The sequence below is a fragment of the Arctopsyche grandis genome, chromosome 5 (assembly GCF_051622035.1).
Source record: "Arctopsyche grandis isolate Sample6627 chromosome 5, ASM5162203v2, whole genome shotgun sequence".
Lineage (NCBI taxonomy): Eukaryota > Metazoa > Arthropoda > Insecta > Trichoptera > Hydropsychidae > Arctopsyche > Arctopsyche grandis.
Genome location: NC_135359.1, coordinates 24,007,696 through 24,028,810, shown reverse-complemented (window position 1 = coordinate 24,028,810; position 21,115 = coordinate 24,007,696). Strand labels below are relative to the sequence as shown.

Genomic DNA, 21,115 nt, shown 5'->3' with positions numbered 1-21,115 from the left:
ATCTAGGTTATTATTTTCATTATAATTATCTTACCACTATCATTGGTACCATATTTATTTTTTTTATTTTTTTGTACTATGTACGTATGTACATACATATGTATATGCGAAAATTTTAAAATGGTTTATCTTCTAATAATTATATTTTGTTAGCATTTGTAATCAATAAAATTGTAAAAAAAAAATACTACCATCTACCGTTATAGTTGAAGTGTATTTTCAGTTTTAATATATAAACATATATGCTAACCAGCAGCGTGGACAAGTGGTTAACATATGTATACATATGTTCTCAAGCATAATGGTCACGGGTTCAAGTCCCACCGGTTGCTGCTGGCCAGACTTCGAAAATGTTAGTTTATCAAAAAAAAATATCCGCAGATGTCTCTATGGTGTATTTTTTTTCAATTATGCTAAAAATTGTACATATTATATATCGATGTTTGTAATTGTCCAGGAAGGCGCATCGGGTTTTACCTGTTAGGCCTTCCTTGTATATACATATATGTGTGTAAATATATTTCGACCAGTCGGAATATATTCCGTCTAACCCACGTAAATTGATTCGTATGGTGAATTACATTCCAACTGGTCAAAATATATTTCAACTGAAAATATAGTTCAATTATAAGTTTGTAATAGGTTTTATGGAGAGGTAAGGTTTTCGTGAAAACGTCACTCGACAGTAAATTGAGATGGAAAGCCACATTTTTGTTTTGAACACATTCTTGGAGTTATCGTAATAGGGTTCTCATTAACTTTATTCGTAATATCTAGCAAATATTAACGCAATATTGAATTCTAAAGCATTTGTAAAAACACAAGAGCTGTCAAAACAAAACTGGCATGATCTGGTTGAGGGATTGTTTAATTTGAGATCGTAAATGTAATTTTATTTTTATCTTTGATTACTTTACATTACTTTTGTTTATATGTATTTCATTATATTTTGATATTTTGTTTCTATTTTTGTATCTTTTAATTGTTTTTTTTATGTACATATGTATGTATGTACATATACCTACATACATATATGCTAGGCTATAGTGACGCCCTGGAGTATATCTGTAATGTTACTATGGCTTAATTGTAATAAATAATAAATAAATACAGTCAACTCATCAAATGTATGTATGTATTTGGCGTATGCGATTTATCAAATATCAAGCCTCTTTTCAATTTGACCAAAACGTGAGAAAGAGGCAAATATAGAAATTATTGATGAGTCACTCAATAATTGATCATGAGAAATTATAGTAATTTAATATTGATATACATACATATTATACATTATAAAGTAATAAATATATGCGGAATTGCAATCGTAGTTGTTAAAGTGATTCCACGATTCCAACTATGACTCTCGTAGGAAAGTCATTGCATAAATTAAATAATATTTTATATAATGTTATTGTACACATTGCTTTATTTATTTTTAGATAAACACTATGTAAATATTGTTTCTAAGGCCGACTTACTTTTTTATATAAATAGTAATAAAAATACGAAGACTTGTAATTGATAACGTCCTCTGTTTTAACCTCATGAAGGCGCATTTCTTTTCAGCAGATTTTAAATGTATAGGAAACAGAATAGTATTAATAATTATTTCATGTAAAAAGTACACACTTTTTACTAGTTCGAATCATTGTATAAATTACGGCTTCATAAGTTAAAATAGGTATATTTAACAGTAGTTTAATTAAGGTATCAAATCAGAAAAGAAACAATGTACATATGTGTGTCTAAGAAAAGACATGTTTCCATTTACTATCTATTTAAATCGGAAAATGTATTATTGCGTGGGTTGTGCTATCTTGTATGAATTCGATGGTTCAAGAGCGCACAAATAAATATATAAATTACATTTAGAATCGTTAAGACATTATTGGAATCTAATTGGATCAGTTTTTCTTCATTTTCTTCGTTAATCAGATTTTTTCCACTTAAAAATTGTAAAATGAATCGGAATGATTTGATTTCATTTGACCCATTTAGAATAATAATTGAAATAATGTGATTTAAGATTTCAATAAAAAGCGGAAAAATGTCCAATGAGTGGTAATAAGTTTGATATAACTTTTAAATGCTAAATAAATATTGTTGATAAAAAACTACAATACATCCTAAGCCTATTTTAATACCCACTGATTCAGTGATCAATGTCTATTTTTCTCATTAGTATTTGTAGTACTAACTTATTTTAGTGTAAGTGATTCCAGCATAATAGGAAAAACGCCTAAAAACCCATTTCCAATTCATAATACATTTTATACATATTTAAATATTGTTTTTAAAGTGTGTTTACAAAAATTCATAATGTTGCTTCGATCAAATACTACTTATAATAATTTGAATTTATTGCTGATATGTAGAAATATTTAAAGTTTCATATTGAGAAATTTTTAATATTTAATATTTATTTATTCTTTCGGCTGATACATAATTTCGAAAGAGACTTTGTATGTAACTACATATTCTTGGTTCGGAGAAAAACAAATGAATATTCAAATAAATTTAAATAAAATATACTTATTCAAGTAAATTTAATAAAATGTTTACTATTAGATTGACAAATACCGAGCGAAGCCGGGTAGCCGGAAACCATTTGTCTGTTTGTCTATCACGTATGCGCTCCTATACCATTCAACCGATTGCGACGAAACTTACAGGAGTTATTGTGTGTATGTCCGTGATGGTTTCTGTAAAAAAAATCGCCCAAAAACGGGAATGAGTGGCATTGCAACGCAATAATTTCAAATATGTTCGCGTCGCCACCTGGGTTGTTAGGGTAAAATAAATAAACAATTGAATAATTTCAAATTTGTTCGCTGCCTGCGTTTTTCCGACAAATTATCATTACTGCAAGTTAATTTGATTATTAAGTATTAATTCGAAGCTGAAGCATTCACCTATCGCGAAATGTGAACGGGAATTGCTTGCGTAATTGTGGCACTGCAACGCATGCCGATTTCAGCTAGTACATAATAATATAAAAGACAATTGTTTTAAAATCATATTAAAGTGTATGAAAATTGCTCCAATTAGATTCATACTAGCAATTTTACACTAAAATATTATAATTTTTTTTTTTGTTATTATTTTACATATACAAACATATGCATCTAAATCATTCAATGTTCCAAGTATGGTAGGTATACAAGCAGCATCTATGTATGTACAATCCTACAATCAAACGCCACGAATAGAATCCAATTTACAGAGACTTTGCATGCATTCGCACGTGTTTGTTTTGTCGCGAGCACACACGTGCACCGCGATGCACTTGCACCGGCTCTCCGAAGTTTGCGAATTGACTTTTCAATCGGGCGCATCTCAGCTGACGGCCAGGAGCAAAACTATTGCGCTAGGACGAGCCAACACAGAGGAACTTTCTCCGCTGAAAAAGTGCACTTATCAGCGGCGCAAAGGGCGTGGCCCCGCCTCGCACACACAACACGTATACACGTCTCGGTCTAACTGCACAATGGGGTAGGGGGTCAGATAAGGACGGGCACAGATGCGACAGTTCGTTTCGAGCGGTAGGTGCGAGCGAAGTATCAGTAGATAAAAGCGTATGATTGCGTCTCTGTCTAAAGGCGATTCGAACGTCAGTCCAGAGAGGGAGAGCGAGAGCAGGGGTCGGGTGCGACGGTTCGCGAGCCTCGCCCGGATGATATATAGAGTGGAGGAGTTAGCGTTAAAGCTCGGCGGGAAGTGGTCGAGATTAGAGCGGCTGGCGAACGCGCCGCTGTAAGCTCACATAAGACTTTTTTAATACTTTTATATGGGATTTGCCGGGTAAACCCTCCCGCCGTATCGCCGCAAATCATACCGCTCTATTATTGTCGCGACCACGAATTTTATTATTTATTTATCCGGCGACGTTTCCCGAAAGCGTCGAAGCCGCCGGTGGCAAGTTTCGCGCATTTGTTGACACTTTTCCACGGGAAAACAGGCCGCGTGTGTGCACCGAAGGTGTAAACAAACCCCTACGATGTCTTGCCGTGGCCCGCGCAGACTGTCACGTGCGCCAGGATCGATCAATCGTCTCTGAGGTGGACCGTCTGAAAAACACTGAAAAACTCCGAAAGTAAGTGAACGAATTTTTCCGTTGTGTGCGTGTGATTTTAGGCCTATGATAAAGTTGCGGTGGTGATAAGAACAGGTGATGATGGAGAGCGCACTTCCCGGCGCAGAGCAAATGCAACGCGCGTCTCTGTGTAAATACGATGGAAAAACGAGTTTTTATTGTCTTGTGTGTGTGTGTGTGTGTGCGTGTGTTTGTCTTTGGCTGCGTCCAATGCAAATAACCGCAATGTATACTGTCTCGTTATCGTGATTCTGTTTGGAATTTTATAATGCTGTGGAGAGCGGCGCGCCGAATCTGCCGAACGGCGTCGGAAAATTCGGAAAAAAATCATATTTTTTGTGTGATCAAATACCGTCGAATTCGACGCTGAAAATGTGTGTTAAATTTTCACCATTTTTTCAATGACATATGGACCTATAGTATAGTGTATGTATATAGAACGTCAACATGTTAGTTGACCTAGAACGATTTCATATGTATGTATTGAATGAAAAAAATAAATGAAAATCTATCAAACTATGTACTCACAATCAAATGAAATTTGCAAAATTAAATTAACCAACTACTGAATTTCATATGGTTTTGAATTATTGTACATGTAATATAATTTTTTTGTATGTATGTATGTATGTGAGGTTTAATATAAGGTTTGGGTGGTAGAATCCGTGTCGTTAAATTTAATAAAAAAACGAATGAATATTCAAATGAATTTAATAAAATGTTTACTATTTGATTGGCCATGTTTAAGTGGTTTATATTAAAAATAACGAGCGAATCCGGGTAAAAGCACTAGTCTATAATGTTAAAATGTCAATGATGGAGCCAAATATTTCAAATAGTCAAAAAATAAATATATGAGCCGTTATATTTAAATTTGCCTTATTAAGTACACTTTTCTTCATTTCAGGAAATATCTTGCAAAACATTAAATATAATGTTTTGCGGTTTACAATATTAAAAAAATACTGGTGGCCTACATATATGTAATAAGTATATGTACATATCGAATTAAAAGTATTGATAAGAATTTGTGAATAAGTCAAATTGAAATAATGTTTTTGGAACTGAAAATTGGACTTCCGCCACTTTCAAATGTAACAGCTCATATATTACTCTACTTACATATGTATGTATGTAGTAAATATTATTCATATTTCAATTTGATAATTTATGACATATATTATTATCTGTACGGTATGCTAAATACACACTGTAACGAAGTATTAAAAATGTGTGTTAAAAACTGCCGTATGTCAATATTGAAAATATGCGTTGTATTTGTTTATTAGCGCGAATATTTAAAAGCGAGTTCAATTTCCATACGGTCGTTTTGCCCGTAATTCACACATCTGAACCGAATAACCTCATCGTTATCCAATTTGATCCTATAGAGATTTAAGGATTTAGAGGACTCATCTAACAAGTTGACTTATCCAAAATGGTAGTGACCACACACGGAATAATGCGTAAGTTTATATACTGCCGCTCTGTTGATAGAACACACACACACAAACTTGAAGCAATTATGATTGATTTACTGACATTTATAGTATAAATATATGTATTATCATTATATATTGTAATTTTTTTTCATTATCAATAAAATTATTTTAAATTATTATAATGTCAACAATGATCTGAGCGAAAAAATAGTATAACTTAAATTAATTTTCTTATTTAAAAACTGTTTAATTAGATATAAATTACAACGATGGTACTTTTCATGAGATACGTTTTATGATACATTATTGTAGTAATAAATTTCAATTGTTTGAACAGTGTAAAAATCATTTGACTTTGAAGTATCAAGTACATATGTAGCTTACATTATATACACACATACATTGTTTATCTTTAACATTACATTAATGGATTTAAATTTAAACAATTATAACAAGTCACCAAACAAAGTCATTTGTAAAACTCGACGCATCTCTCAATCGATACTGCATCAATTTATTGCTCATGTTTTCCTCGATTACCCACACACACATCATCCTTATATTTATTTTCCGGAAAAGGGTCACGGAAGAGTGTGTGTGTGTGTATGTGTGATCGAAGCGTCGTTATTGGTAGTCTGTCTCGGAAGGTTTATTGTGAAAACTGTTCACGTCGCTTGTTCTCAACAAAGTATCTTTCTTGTCTCCCGCGAGGAAATCGCGTATTGATCTGCCTTGCCCATTCTTGTTACTCCTCGTTTCAATACATGCGGATATGGCGGTCGGTACACTTACATTTTCCAAAGCGGAAAAGTGAAAAATAAAATACATAATAGAGTTTATTTATATATACTTCTGTACGACGTTTTGCTTTGTGTAGAATGCACGTGCATAATTGACTTTCAACAATCAAAATTTGTATCAAAGAAGAGTGTCCACATTTGGCTGATGAATATTCGAGTTCATTGCAGGTGGGGTTGTTGTTTTCTTGTGGCAAATTTTAAAATTGAGCGTTGTCGCGGTTTAGTTGAACGGTCGCGTTTCACCTGATCCGCTAACCGTATTTTTATTACGCGGTGGATTTTCTCCGGTGTCTGCGTTTTAGAACCGAAGACAATGGGGTAGAGACAGACGGTTCATCCTCCACTTTTCCGTTGATCCCGAGACGGTTTATTAAATGGTTAAGACTTGCGTCAAGGGCCGGCCCTCTGTTACAAATCGGATTGCCCAGACGGCCGGTCGCCAGCTTAAAAGTTTTAAGCGCCAAGCGCCCTTAAACCTGAAGCTTTTCGGTTTACGGAGAGGCGGTGTCGTATTTAGGCATAAGCTTCCGGGTTGACCTCCAAAGTGAAATGGCGAATCGACCACTTCGCGAATTTGTGTGGAATTTATTATTATCATATTTTATATATCTTACTATGGTGTTTGAGACAAGTTTGGGTTGAAATTTTAGAAAAGTTGATGGTCCGTTTCCAATCCAATATTTTCCATCTTAGTGTGTGATAAGATGGAAAATATAAATCTTATATAAAGCTTCAGAAGCAAACTATTCACTATTTAATATCATATTAAATAATTACAGACTAGCAATAATTGAAATGTAAGATAACACTTTCTTGTAATTTTTTGTATATCATATGTATCTATCTATCAAAACGATAGCTCTGAAGTTATTGCCAAATTTATATTTTGAAAATCTTATTAACATACATATGAATATGACATGAGATTGAAAAGAATGAATATTTACACTTTGGAGACGAGAAAAATGAGAGGCGATTTAATTGAAGTCCATAAAATTATAAATAACCATTACACTTCTATATAAAAGTTTATATAAAAATAGGAAGTTTATATAAAAATATGATAAACTTCCCTACTAAACACTTACTTAGAGGTCATACTCTCAGACAAAGAAAAAAATATTATTACAAGATAATTAAAGAATCCTTTTTTCAAATAGAGGGGTAAAAAAATTGAATAGTCTCCAATGAATAGTAACTTCTAGTAATTTAAACCATTTTAAAAATAAATGGATGATTTCCTTAAAATAAATGGATTTTTGTAGTTCTCCTTTTTTATTAAAGTTAAGTTTTTATTTTGTATTTTCTCTTGTATGTTTTATTTTTGTCATTTTATCTTATTTTTTTTTTCTTATTCATTATCTTATTTAATATTTGTATTTCTGTACTACTGTACACATGATTATCAATGGCCTTGGGTCCATCGGCTTTTCTGCCTTTCTTGAGTATTCTGAAATAAATAAATAAATCAATAAAAATTTTCTATAGAAGTCACATTAGAAAAATTAGCCTATCCACCAAATCATCACCTTCTTTTCAATAACAATCTATATATCTCCAATAAAATAAATTTAAAAAAATTGTGATAATATATTATTTTATATATTTTTTGTTATGGTTTTCATCTATTAAAGATTTGGACAAGGTTATATAGAGATTGGATCAGACGATATATGTACATGTTACAGATCCAAATTGCTAACCTTTTTTGTCAACTTCACATAGTTGCATTTAACTTTTGTTAATGAATGATTGAATTTAACATAACTTTCCCGATCTTTATATTATATATATATATATATATATATATATATATATATATATATATATATATATATATATATATATATATATATATATATATATATATATATATTAGTTTGTTTTTGTTTTTAATTAAATTCATAATGTTGATTAATTTAATTTATTATACGTACATATTTAAACATGGCTCTTATTATGTGGTCAAAATTATTCTAGCACATCTTTTCGATCAATCATAAAAATTTCACTTTACAACCATTCTGTAATAGTGTTGTACTCAAATATATATAATACATTTGTACATATGTATGTACATTTCAGGCAATCATTTTTTAATCAGAAAGAATATAATCGTTATATTATAATTATTTCAGTATAATATTTAGAGTTTAATTTAGTCTAATATTTATATGTCAGATGCAATCATAATATTAAATGAATTCTTCATTTTTCATGGAAAAATAAGTCATTATCTATTTAAGAATTTTAATATACAAAATACATGTACCTATATGTATGTAATATTAAAAATTAAGTGTTAAATTAAATTAAATAATGTTTTTATTTGTCGATAGACTATATTTAATTTCAAATTTATATAAACTATGAATATGCTACTACACATATTTATATGTATTAAAATAAAAATAATAATTCGTTTTTAATACGAGTTTAGTTTTATTTTAATTTTAATAGAATAACGTGATTGCCTAACTAACTAGAATTTCAAAGTTTTTCAAAATTAAAATTGATCTTGTCTGTCTTCAAAGAGACAAAATCTAAATCTAAGAATTATGTTACCTTGCTTTAAATTAAAAGTACACAAAAATTACTATCCTGAGCCATTTTAGATCTCAAATAACTTTTGACTATTTTAAGTTCACTGAAAGATCTTTAAGCTGATACGGCAGTTACTGATTTACTCAAGATAGTTTATACGGTATAACTAAAGTACGGATACTATGTAATTAGGAAGAAAATGTTTAAGCCATTATTAACCGAGTCGAAAACCAAGCATTATTTAATAATTGCTTTCTTGATTTTAGCTGTGTTCGAACGTGTATTGTTATTTTCATAGCCCTAATGAGTATCCGTTCCTTAGTTATAACTCTGCCTATTTATTTAATTTGCTATAAAATTGAATTTACCAATTAATCGAAGGATTTCCAAATGAAAATTTTCATGCAAAGCCAATTTTAAAATGAAAATCCGGACCCACTGAAGTTAGTTAATAAATCAGCTGTTTCCTCTATCATGGAAATCAAAATTTTGTGGTACCTTCCGAAGTTGTTCGAAACTCAAATTGAGTCCAACTGTTGCATTTATTTATTTAAAACTCACATCCAAAATTAAAATTTGTGATGACAATATTGATCTCCCTTTACTCCTCTCCCTCCCCCCCTCCCCTTCGTACGGCTCTATTTAACGCCTATCAATTATATAGGTTTAACTATATCTCCAATTCCAAGAGCTATCCGACTTCTCAATGAAATCGTAGCTACTGATCCAGAATGTGATATTTTCCACCTCAGTGAGTGTAGGTTATCGGAGATTGTTTTAACCTATTTTTCTGGTGGCCTGCGCTCATCACCATTTTCATAATTGTACGAGTGGAATTTTGATCTTCTCTCTTCCATTTGGGCCTTGCAGTGGATGTTTTGTATTTGCCGCTGATTATTATACATACATATATTGGTGCTGACTATGGCAAGAAATTCCCTACTTTGTATTTTATTATTATTTTGTCTGCTGTCGTTTTTAATGATTATCTATAAATGTTTATTTTTTGTCTGTCTATACATATATGTGTGTATTTTTATTTTTCTCATCTCTCTGCATCTTTTCGACCATTGTGGCGCATTAGGGACTCCTGTATGGTCCAAAATAAACTTAAAATAAATAAAAAAAATTGTCTCAGCGCAGAAGGGTTTCCGATTTGTTAATTTTATACAAGATTTCTAATGGTATCCTTGACACATCTGCTATGAACGAAATTAATTTTAACGTTAATGCCCGATTCACCAGATATAAAAATATTTCTTATCCACCAATTTGTCGTAACAACACTTCTTTTATTTTAATAGTGCAATCACACGTATATGCCGTCTTTACGATGGTTTGGTTTAGATCAGCGGTTCCCAACCTTTTTTGACTCGCGTACCACTTGGTAATACATTACGCTAAATTGTACCACCATATAAAAATGATTGTATTTCATGAAATTTGTTATCGCAAGTATAATTATACATATAGTATTTGCATGGTATGGAATTTAAAGACGCAATGGATCTGTTTTGTTAAGAAATTTTGTGGAAAAAAAGTTATTTGCGGAGTCACAATTATAATATGCTCAAAGTTTAATATATTTATCTACTATTTCGTCATACTTCTATTATTGATAAATGGTTTTCATGAAAACACAAAATTAAAGTACATATAATATATTTTCTTTTATTAAGTAAATCTCGTAACAAAATAAATTTAATGAGATTCTTGTGCTTATTTCGAGGAACGTTTTTTAAAATTCAGTTCAAATGATGCGAGATATTATCTCAAGTCTGGAGCTACATTCAATCTATTTCTATATTTCTCTTTTATAAAACGCTATCAATTGCCGGATTTTCCATCATCAACTGTACATATTGACGTCGACTATGATTAATTAAGATAATTTTTATTAATTATATAAAAAATATTTCTAATTATGATTATAAATCATTCATTCTTGCATGTCCGCCATTACTGATTTTTTTCGCGTACCACCAACCATCAACCGTGTACCACCAAGTGGTACGCGTACCACAGCTTGGGAACCACTGGTTTAGATGATCGTCCCGACCTTTTTACTGACTCTTTCAGTATTTTTAGGGCTAAGGCGAAGAAGCTAATCTGTGGCTGATTTGCTTCTTCACTTTCATTGTCATTCATTGCTTTTAATTTTGATATATTTTTGTAATTTTCATTTTTTGTTTTCATATATTACCATGTGGTGCTCACTGTACATGGAATAGTATATTTTTATTTCTATTTGTTAATTTTTGTCTAACTATACTGCTTTATTTTTTATATTTTATTCTGTATGTGTGCCAATTTAAATAAATAAATAAATAACGCCAACTATATCAACGCCTCCTATTTTTTATTTATTATTATTAAATAGAAAATTGCTAATGAATTATTTACAATTTACAATTTTAAACTTAAACTAACAACTATAATATAACAACAAAATTAACAAACTTAGCATTTTATCAAACTTACATATATAATTACATCATCTTCCACAGAGGTATCCATTAACACCCCTTAAGAAAGTACCAATGTTACTAGCACCTCTAATACTCTCAGGAAGGACATTATATATTTGAACAACTCTGTGTAAAACACCTCCTGCAGTTTTTCTTTTCTTAACTCTACCTATAATTAATTTATTCCTATTTCTAGTTTTATAATTATGTATATCTATATTCCTAACTATGATTATTAAAATATTTGGGTAATAGATTCTTATCTAGCTTATATACAAATTTTAAAGTGCTTAATTTAACATTATTTCTAATATCCAACCATTTCAATTCATCTAACATACTTCTTACATTCTTACATTTGTGCATGCAAATTTTATTGAAAAACTAAAAGATTGTTCGTTTTACGTTTCAGATTGACACACCAACCGAAAAGCGACAAAGACGATGCAGTAAAACTTGCGCGCGAATCATTAAGCCAAATATACATAGATAATATAAATATAAATATATATTTTTGTAGAAGGGCCTGAGTGTAAGGTTAGAACGATGTCGATATTGTCGTGGTGTTGTTGGTAAGAGTGCTATCGGTTTTGTAAGGGCCGGTAAGGCAAGAGCCGGCCGGAATAGCCGGAAGTGAATAACCGGAAGTGTGTGGTGGTGTGGTGAGAATAACCGGCGTCACCATTCACCTCCGCGTGTACAAGGACGTGTTCGCGAGCGGGCTGCTTCCGGGCATGGAGCCGCTGGGCGAGGCGGCCGGTGGCGGGCTGTGCCTGCAGGATCTGGTGCAACAGGAGCCGCACGCGCACGCACACGCGCATGCGCACGCGCACCACGCGCACGCGCACGCGCACCACCTGCACGACCCGGTCGCGGCCGCCGTCTCCGTCAGCTCGGCCATCACCACCGGCCTCATGGGGGCTCCGGCGCTCGCCGATCATGTCCTGCCCCACCATGAGCCCATCGAGAGGCTGAAACGTGGTGAGTTTCGTCCCATACGATGCCCCTGTGACGTGTTCATTATCCTTGATCCCACTTCTGACACTACTCCGACCGATTTGGTATTGAAATCGAATCCCACTTCTGACACTGATTTTCAATTGAATAATACTCAGTTTCATTATTTTATTTTATTAGTCCATTCATTGCGTTCATAGTAAGTTGTATGTACTTGTCACTATGGTTTTAATACCCGACGTATTCATTATCATTGATCCCACTTCTGACACTGATTTTCATTATTTTATTGTATTAATTATTTCATTGCGTTCCTAGTAAGTTAGTAAGCTCTACTCATGGCCCGGGCATCTGGGGCATCACATGGCTCTGGCCCGGGGTTAAATTTTTTTTTAATTTATTACGAAATTGAGAAGTGTCTTTCGTTCTCATACTACGTAGTTATGTTCAAGTAGTAACTTGCTGGTGATACCTTAGCTATTTTTTTTAACCATGACTCTCATTTGAAACTTTTGAAAATATATCAGGTGAACCTCAATCTTATTACTGCTTAATGTGTATTGTGAAAAATATTGATGAAATGATTTTTAATTTCAATTTTGAAACTTTTTTTGCAATATCTCAAGAATCGTTTGCCTAACTTTTTCGGTGTGTTTCGTCGTCGAGTTTGTATACACGGTATCAGTATACATGGGAGAATGAATGGACACGTTTACTAGTAAATTCATACACTAATACGTAGTAAATGTTAACGAAAGGAATAACAAGTTGACATTCTTAAGTATATAATTAATTGGCATATGGCGGATTTAACTAAAAACTGAAAGAATGCGACATTATATAAAAAAATATATTATTAATGAACAAAATAAAATATAACCTAGCCTAACCTTAAACCGTAGGTAATACGGATGTGTGTAATTGTAATTGTTAATTATTTTCTATTTCCTAACAATTCAAAAATAAATTAGTTATTTGAACACAACCAGTTATATTCTTGAGCATAAAATTCATTGCAAGAGCAACGTCAAACCTTGTTCAGCTGTCAAACCACTCAAATTTAATTCGTTAGCTGATTTACTAGTGCACAGCAGCAAGTGCATGAATTTGCGCGTCAGTGTATTCTTGTCTAGTGAGAGTATCGAGTAGCGGAATCTATCGTCGTAAGCTTTAGCCAAAGCTAGTGTACAAACTTGCTAGTCAGTATTTACTGATTCGAGATTTGAAATAGTGCAATTCTTATTTTACGAGATAAACATTAATAATTCGAAAAATATACTAAGATTTGATTTTTAATCGTTTTTTAAATATTTTAAAGGTGTGTTAATAGCTTAAAAATGTCTCTTATATTAAAGATATTACATAGATATAAACAATAAACTTTTTTGTATCCAATATATGTACAAACTCCTGTTTAAGCAGACGAAAACGAGACAGTTGAGAAAACGAGTCTCGAGATATTTTAAATTAGTACTTCAAATATACTCGTGAGTATATTTGAAGGTAGCTTCGGACTGTAAGTAGTTAAACTAAAACCAATAGCTCGTGTATCAATAAACTAGTGTGTTCATGAACGAACCGGAGTGAACACTTGGACTGTAACATATACAAATTTGGTGCTTTAGAATGATTAAACTTTTACAATGAGATTTGAGAAAATCTAAATAAATAAATTTCAAAGTTTAAATTCAATATGCTATAAGCAGTGAATGCAATATACTTTTTTATTAATTGAATGAAAAATTAATTTCAGTAACGAATATTTTCGGCTTTCGAATATATGTTGTGGCCGAAATAAAATTTCTTTAGCAAATTTTATTTACAACTGAAAACACACATTCACTTGGAAAATACATTGACAGTTTCTTTTTTAGAAAAAAATAATGTACATATGTACATATGCATATACATATGTATGTAGGTCTTGAATTTATTCAATTCAATTGTAAATTACATAATTATTAATTAACCGTTAACTGTGCGATTTTCATCAGTTTTCGGTGATGTAAAAAAAGAGTTTTGGTGTAACCGGTATTGGAAGCTTTGTATTTATTATATAAATTTTTTTTATGAATATTTTCTATTGAAATTACATAAAAGCTGTTGCAAATTCACTTGCTAGCTTTTAAGAGCAATTGAAGAATATACTGTATCAATTGTGTTTATCATAAATAAAATAATTATTTCTTTACTTCAGAAGCAATTCAATTCATGAGTAGAAGGAAATGTTTATTCATTTTTAGTTTGATTTTTTCAGTCCCATTTAATAGTCATAATCATTTCTCTAGTTCATGTTGTCTGTTTCAAACACAGCATTTATTTATAAATCAATTGCACTCAAAGAAGTATGGAACGCTGTATGATTGAAATAACGAAGAAAGACAGGAAGCGAAACACGTGGGTGAAAAGTATGACAAGGGTAGTGGACATAGTGGATAGAGTAAAGCGATCGAAATATCAATGGGCAGGCCACGTGGCTAGAAGAATGGAAGAAAGGTGGACAAAAGAAGTGCTAGAATGGTACCCGAGAGAATGCAAAAGAGTAACAGGAAGATCGCAGGGAAGATGGGTAGACGAAATTAGGAAAATGTGTGGGGTGAGATGGATGAGAGTTGCGCAAAAAAGAGACGAGTAGAAGCGTGTTGGAGAGACCTGCATCCAGAAATGGATGATATTTTTCTTTTGCGAAAAATTCTATACCCTATTTCAGATTATGATTAAATGTATTTAAGCAAACGAATCTAATTTGAATCTTTACTGAATATATGGTATTTCTTTTATTCTATAATAAACCAAGATATCCTGTTTAATTTACTATTAGGTTTATTTATAAAAAAATGCACACCACTTAATGACAAAAATCGCGATCAAAAAAAAAATGGCACCGAATAGAAATAAGAATAAAAATTCTTTATTTATTTATTCTTTGAAAATAAATTACAAATAAGAAAGATCATACAAAGCATGTCAACTGTCTCAATATGACTACACCACTTATTTTGGGGTACTACCACTGCGATATCGCACACACTCTGATATCTCTTTGAGTATTCAAATACATGCGATAAGGACTCGAGTGTTATTTTCTCGAAAACTTGCATCGCACACGCTTCAATGCACAGCGTAGAAAATATCGTATCGTCACAACTCACATAATACATAATATAAAATAATTTCACCCGCGAGTGTACACTTCATTGAAATTTCATACCAAATCAACTCGAGTTGTTGCGCACGTATATTCATACAGTTAATCGAGCGTGTAGGTGTTGTTTTTCAAACTGGGGCTCGCGCTGGAGGGTCGCGACCCTCGCAAAGTATGGTGAAGGGTACAATGCATAATAAATACGTACACTATCGCACTAAAGCGATACAAATTACCCTCGTACGTGCGAGGGTAAATCAAGTATAAAACCAACTGTGTGTGTGTGTGTGTGTGTGTTCATATTACTCTGAGGCAATTTATGTTTAACGTATTTAAAATTAGTGGTGTGCTCTCGCAAAAATTCTCCGTAAAATTAGTCGAGTATTTTATTTGAAAAAAATTTGCGTAATGTGGAATTTTTTGCGGTATTGTTTTATTATTATTTTTTTTAATTTAATTTGGTCGGGTAATTTATTCGTTCTCGTATGGGGACGCGTAGTGAAATAACTTTTCTACCCCCTGGAGACTCACTTTGTCATTGAACTATGTTTAGGGATGCAATTAGCTGCGGCGGCGTACATCATTTGTATGCAGTTATTGCAGCTCAAATAGGGGACATGCTATTATATAAAAAAAATCTTTTCCTTTTAGCATACACCTGATGCCTTTTTTAATTTAAGTGATACATTAGATAAATAAATTCGAAACTATGGATATTGAATCTATTTACAGTAGGGATTCCAAGTAATTTTTACAAGGCTTTTTTAACATATAAATTTTGAGGAATACATATGTATATTGATAAAATATAAGCGGAAAATTTTACATCTTATATGACTGATGATTTTAGAAGATGCGTGCTCTGACGAATAGCATATCTAATCAGTGTATTGTTATAGTAGCGGTCAAAGTGCTTGCCTTACGAATTCTTCCGATCTCTTTATAAACAATTTGCTAAAATTTGTCATAACGATATGTCGTCGAGATTGAATAGGCCGGAAATCAAATTATTTAGACAATCCAAGACATCCAACAGCGATCTCGATAAGTTTCAAAAGACTATGCAGTACTTAAATCTAATATATAATTTCGAAAGAGACTTTGTATGTACATATGTATGTAAAGTTTGTTGGTAATCTAAAAATAATTCAATGTTTCTATGACGACGATTCGATATTGTTGAATTTGAATAGAATTTGAATTTTTTTTTTTCGATTCAAATAAATTTAATAAAAAAACAAATTAATATTTACTATTAGATTCGCCATATTAAAAATGTTTATATTAAGAATACTGAGCGAAGCCGGGTTAACAACTAGTCTATCTATTATATATTTAAGCTACGGTCAATATAACAGATACGGATGTTATATAATATAAATAACTGGTTAATGTGATTATTATTTTTTATTTTTAACTTAATCTTACCTAATATAACCTAAAACCAAACCCAAAATAAACTTTTCAAATCTGATTAATAGCATTGGCCGTATCATGTAAGTACATATGTATGTACATATGTACATATGTGCACAAAAACGATTTTATTATATTACATGTTTTATATTTGTTATTTTATCAGATATTTTTCATAGTATGACACTTGTATTCATTCTACATAGTAAGTTTGATAGTCTGCTCAGTACACAATTAAATCATTATTAAAAAATAATTGACAGTTTACAATTACTCTTTGATAATTAGCAGCATAGCTTGGTGGTTTCGTTAATGCTTACCACCGAGAGGTTCCCGGGTTCAAGCCCGCCCTGGCTTGAAAATAATTTATTCGGAAGTATTTCTGTAGTGCTGCTGATCATAATTTATCTTATTTCGTTCTTGAAACAGTTCCTCAAAACCACCCTACCCACCATGTAAAAATTATTTGAATACGATTTCAAATTTAAGATCAATAAATATATTATATATATGTACAAGTTTAATATAGGTGTCGCTCAGTGGCTACCCGTAATGTAAATTAGCCCGAAAATATAAATTTTCTAAGGAATAGAAAAATAATGACATTTTAATTAAACAAATCCTTAGATATCTTATTAGCAGTATCTATAAAATAAACCAGTGTTTAATCTGGCATTGAATATATAACAATGTTTTTATTAAATTTATTTTATATTTGATTATATTATACACGGTGACAAATTGGAATACCTACATATGTAAAACGTTACTGTGATCCAATACGAAAAAAGTTAAAATAAATTATTTTGAATTGAAAATTTATTACATAAATATATTTTTGGGTACAGAAATGGCTGCATATCTTTTTTGATTTTAAATGTTTTTTATTATTATTAGATTACAATAAATAATCACAATAAATCTTTTATATATTTTAATAGCTACTGATCTTCTGATCATTTTCTATAGTAAAATTTTATTTATTTATTTTTGTTAGTAATTATAGTATTATCCTGTTTTAATTTAGTGTTAGGCACAATAGGAAAAAAAGCTTATAAACCTATTTATAATTCTTATATCTTTTTTAACACATGGAGTACGTACAAATAAGCGTTTTCGCATATGCACATAGAAGGTGTTAGTTTGTAATCCATCACATTAAAAAATGGGGGAGTTCGTTACACGTCGGTTTGAATGAATAAAGCTAATGTGATTGTTGCACTTTTTTTGTATACTCACGTCCCTCCGCAGAGAGGACATTTGCTTTATTGCTGCTTTAATATGCATACTGATACGGCAATAAAAAATCTAATTGATTTTCGTCTAAAGACGATTATGTCATTAGCGTCTGCGCGTAGGGGTCAAAATTGAATCGTAATCAGACAATAAAAAAATCGTAAATGATAGTCTTATAATAGGTATATACACAGACTTGAAATAAAAATAAAGTGGCTTATGATTTTATAATGAATCACATCGATCACGGCATGTCTAACTGAAATTTTCCGGTTTTCATCGACGTCTTATCGTCGACTAGTCTAGAGATTATTGTTTTTCGTTAGATATGTATGTATGTATTATATCCAATGATCATTTAATTATCATGGAAATTTCTATTGATGGTATCGTACATATAATTTTAATACTCGATAGGATTAAACGGATTGAAAATTCGATCGCGAAACGAGACAACGGTTGGGTGAAATTTTGTTTTAATTTTTTTCATACGGGACGTAGATAAACACATATTCCCCTTTTCTTTTCCAGATTCCATTGAATGTATATAAATCTGGTCTCATAATCTCTATCCTCAACCCAATTATTCGCAGCGCACTTGAGGCTAAGGCCGGGGATCAGGACTAAGCCTCCGTTAACGATTTGTCTGAGCCTCTTTTGGTGTTTGCCATAATGTTCTACCTGCAAGCCATTGAATTTAATAGAAAAAAAACACACGTTTTCCCTGAGTTCAATCCAATCTAGAATAGCCCTAACGTCTAACCAATTTTCAGCAAGAATACACATTCTGATAATATTAATAAAATTCGATAAAAGAGTGGACTCCCTTTAGATACGCCAATACAGAACAACATTATGAAAATTGAATTTCACAAAGAAAAATATTCAATTATACATACATATGTACGTACCATATTACAATAGAAAATATAATTATAAAAAAATTGCAATCATCAAACTATTACTCATTGGATACTTTTTTGCAAAAATTATGTGCATTTGTAAGATAAAATATATATGTATAAAATATATATATATATATATATATATATATATATATATATATATATATATATATATATACATAATCTAAGTATGTATATATGTATGTCTATATATTTTTAATTATTCGAAGGTATGAATAGTTTAATATGAATATGAAGGTATGAATAAAAAAACATATTTATTTCCTGATCCCTTTCAGTAATATTTTTGATCATTGATCTATAGCTATAATAGTTTTAGCTATATCACTATATCAGTCCATTTAATGTTTAGGTTAATTAGTCACCGCTAATTTTCAAATACACGAATTGTTACTTTCATAGCAAATATTTATTCATTGGCTAATTCCCTTTTATTCCAAATAAACTAAAAAAATAAATACATATGTATATTCTTGAATTGTATGCACCATATTGTATTGTACTTGCGTTAGATTCGTTATATTCATCAATGTAACGGTAACGTAATAAATTTCGTAATTGATTATAAAAGTGTCATAATTTCTCAAGTTTAATTGCGATGACACGAAATGAAAAAATGGGCCTCATAATGAACTTGCTTCATTTTTTTTTTGTTCGAGGGAGGCAAGTGGCAAATAAAAACGTCCATAAACTGGATATTATTATACGTTCAAATTCTCATGAAATGCGGCACGACGATCACTTAATATTTTTATTACGGAGAGGCGGTTCTAACGGCTTAAATAAACGCTCCACAATCGTAAGATCGAGACTAGTCGGTTTTAAAAGAGACAATAATATATCTGCAGTTGTCAGATTGGGAATTTCGAATAGGGAAGCCGACTAGCGGGATGTTTGCTTTGGGGACATTTTGCTGAAATTTATTACGACCACGCCCGCCAATAATAAAAGATATTTTTTTTAAATGCCACCCAACACCAAATGTATGTAGTGTCCACATTTGTTCGCAACGGTGTTTCATACCATTTTTATTATAATGTATGTAAGCCATATGCCGTGCATTTGTTGAATGATATCGCTTATGCAGCTTTTTCATTTGTGAATTTAATTGAAAATTACATACATACATATGTCTAACATGTTTACAAATCGAACTGAATAAAATCTAACAAGAGTGGTATTAAAGCTTGTTCTCTATATGTATATACATATGCATGTATTATATAATACATTGTTTGTACATATTAGATGTATTAAAGTAGCACTTTATCCAAATAAGGAGTTTGTAATCACATTGAAATTTATAAATAAGTAGCAAAATTTCTTAGTATTGCTTGGGTCGTTGATGTAAAATCGTTAAAAATTGAATTTCTCCAGATTTTTTTCGAATTTTGAGTAGGTAGAAGAAGTGAGAGCTAATAGACGTTTGAGTAGGTACAATATGATTTTATTCCAATGGTTGTCTTAAATAAAACACTGTAGATTTGCATAGTGGATAAATCGGAGAAAATAAATAAATTCATCTTTATATGATATGCTTTACTAAAATATATTAAAATTGTCTATTTATGTACATACATATGTATACATTTTTAACAGACACAAAACATAAACATAAATTTCACTCTCATATTTTAAAAATTAGGGTCGGAAAATATGTTGTAACGATTATAATGATTAGACCAATGTTTTTACAAATATTTTGTGAAGTTATATGTAGATGATATAGTAAACAGTTCAAAAATATTTTTATAATCATTACATCTTTAACCGTTACAGTACTTGTCAAAATATTTATAACATATATGCATATGTACATATATAAAAACGGGAGTAATGAATGTATGTTTTTTGTATGGACAAGTATGGAGATTTAAAAAAATAAATCATAAATTCATTAGAAAGAGATCGGGTTGTGATCACTGACGAAGACACATTCACATGCTCATTTGTACGCGGACGGCTGGGCGAACATGAGAGGATTGAATGAGATGTATGTATATTATAAAATAAAACTTTTTCGAATGTAATTTTTTTGACAAATCCCTTCCAAAATCACCCGTTGAAATATTAATGGGCACAACACTA

The 21,115-nt window shown here is 31.2% G+C and overlaps 1 protein-coding gene across 1 annotated transcript in view; it reads left to right on the top strand.

Moving 5' to 3' along the window:
• Positions 1–3,613: 3,613 nt before the first annotated feature.
• Positions 3,614–21,115, top strand: part of Ptx1 (pituitary homeobox homolog Ptx1) — a 61,821-nt gene continuing 44,319 nt past the window's right edge. Inside the window, exons 1-2 of the mRNA XM_077430677.1 lie at positions 3,614–4,093; positions 11,760–12,328. Coding sequence (XP_077286803.1) covers positions 12,082–12,328 — 247 coding nt within the window. The 5' untranslated portion in view covers positions 3,614–4,093; positions 11,760–12,081. The remainder of the gene's footprint in view (positions 4,094–11,759; positions 12,329–21,115) is intronic.